Genomic DNA, 1,162 nt, shown 5'->3' on the forward strand with positions numbered 1-1,162 from the left:
GTGATCCGCCCGTCTCGGCCTCCCAAAGTGCTGGGATTACAGGCGTGAGCCACCGCGCCCGGCCTCCAAATAAATAAATAAATATTTCTAGAATGAACTGGTTCCTTCCTTAATTTGTGTAAGCCACAGAAATCTCTGAACCAAATCTCCTCTACTTAGAACTTCAGTTCTGGAGTGTAAGAACGGACAATTGAATACTTTGTAATGTTTTTAATACAAAAAGTTGTAAACAATTTATTTTTGGCAAAAACAGGTAGGGCGACCACCACCCCACAGCCCTGAGTGGAAAAGGAAGGCTGGGAAAAGCACACGAAGAGGGCAGGGACATGAGGCGTCATCTTGTAGCAGCTTCTGAGAAAGAGTTCAGTCCAATGGCAAGTTCAAGTCCACGGGTGAAGCGGCCAGGATGCCCTCCTGGAAGAGAAAAGTGGCAGAGCCCTGTGAGCAGGGCAGGTATCCCCCGCTACAGCAGCGTCCACATCAGCCCTGTGAGATCAGAGACAGGAAGGCGAGGAACCAGAGAGTAGAGAGCGACAGACGCCCAGAGAAGGGCACAGGGACGAGGGGTACAGAGTCCTAGCAGGAGGAGGAAAGGCACTGGAGTGGGGTTAGACGGAGACCCAGAGAGAGAGGAGTCGAGGGACAGAGTCAGAGAAAGGGAAGAGTCTTGGGATTTGAACAATTCAGAGCCGTGGTTTCGTGTACAAATCCAGATTCCAAAACGCTGCACGCTGGGGACTTTCCCTCTCTGCCCCCACAAGATGAGGATAATAAGAGCTCCATGAGGTTGTAGTGGGTTTAAATGCGATCATTGCATTGAAATCCCTGGCAGAGGACCTGGCCCACCGAGAAAGCTTGCCTGCTATCGATCCTATTAAAAATTTGTTTAAAGAAATTGTCCAGGCGTGGTAGCTCATGCCTGTAATTCCAGCACTTTGGGAGGCTGAAGCAGGTGGATCACTTGAGGCCAAGAGTTCGAGACCAGCCTGGCCAACATGGCAAAACCCCGTCTGTGCTAAAACTACAAAATTAGCTGGACACGGTGGTGTGCGCCTGTAACCCCAGCTACTCAGGAGGCTGAAAAACCCTGTCTGTGCTAAAACTACAAAATTAGCTGGACATGGTGGTGTGCGCCTGTAACCCCAGCTACTCAGGAGGCTGA

General features: G+C 50.5%; 1 protein-coding gene across 1 annotated transcript in view; it reads right to left on the reverse strand.

Moving 5' to 3' along the window:
- Window positions 1-195: 195 nt before the first annotated feature.
- The window catches only part of BCL2L12 (BCL2-like 12 (proline rich)), a 3,737-nt gene continuing 2,770 nt past the window's right edge, over window positions 196-1,162 (reverse strand). The window contains exon 2 of the mRNA XM_011946515.1: window positions 196-414. Within this exon, the coding sequence (XP_011801905.1) occupies window positions 364-414 (51 nt within the window). The 3' untranslated portion in view covers window positions 196-363. The remainder of the gene's footprint in view (window positions 415-1,162) is intronic.

This window comes from Colobus angolensis, unplaced genomic scaffold (genome assembly GCF_000951035.1).
Source record: "Colobus angolensis palliatus isolate OR3802 unplaced genomic scaffold, Cang.pa_1.0 Scaffold25, whole genome shotgun sequence".
NCBI classification, from domain to species: domain Eukaryota; kingdom Metazoa; phylum Chordata; class Mammalia; order Primates; family Cercopithecidae; genus Colobus; species Colobus angolensis.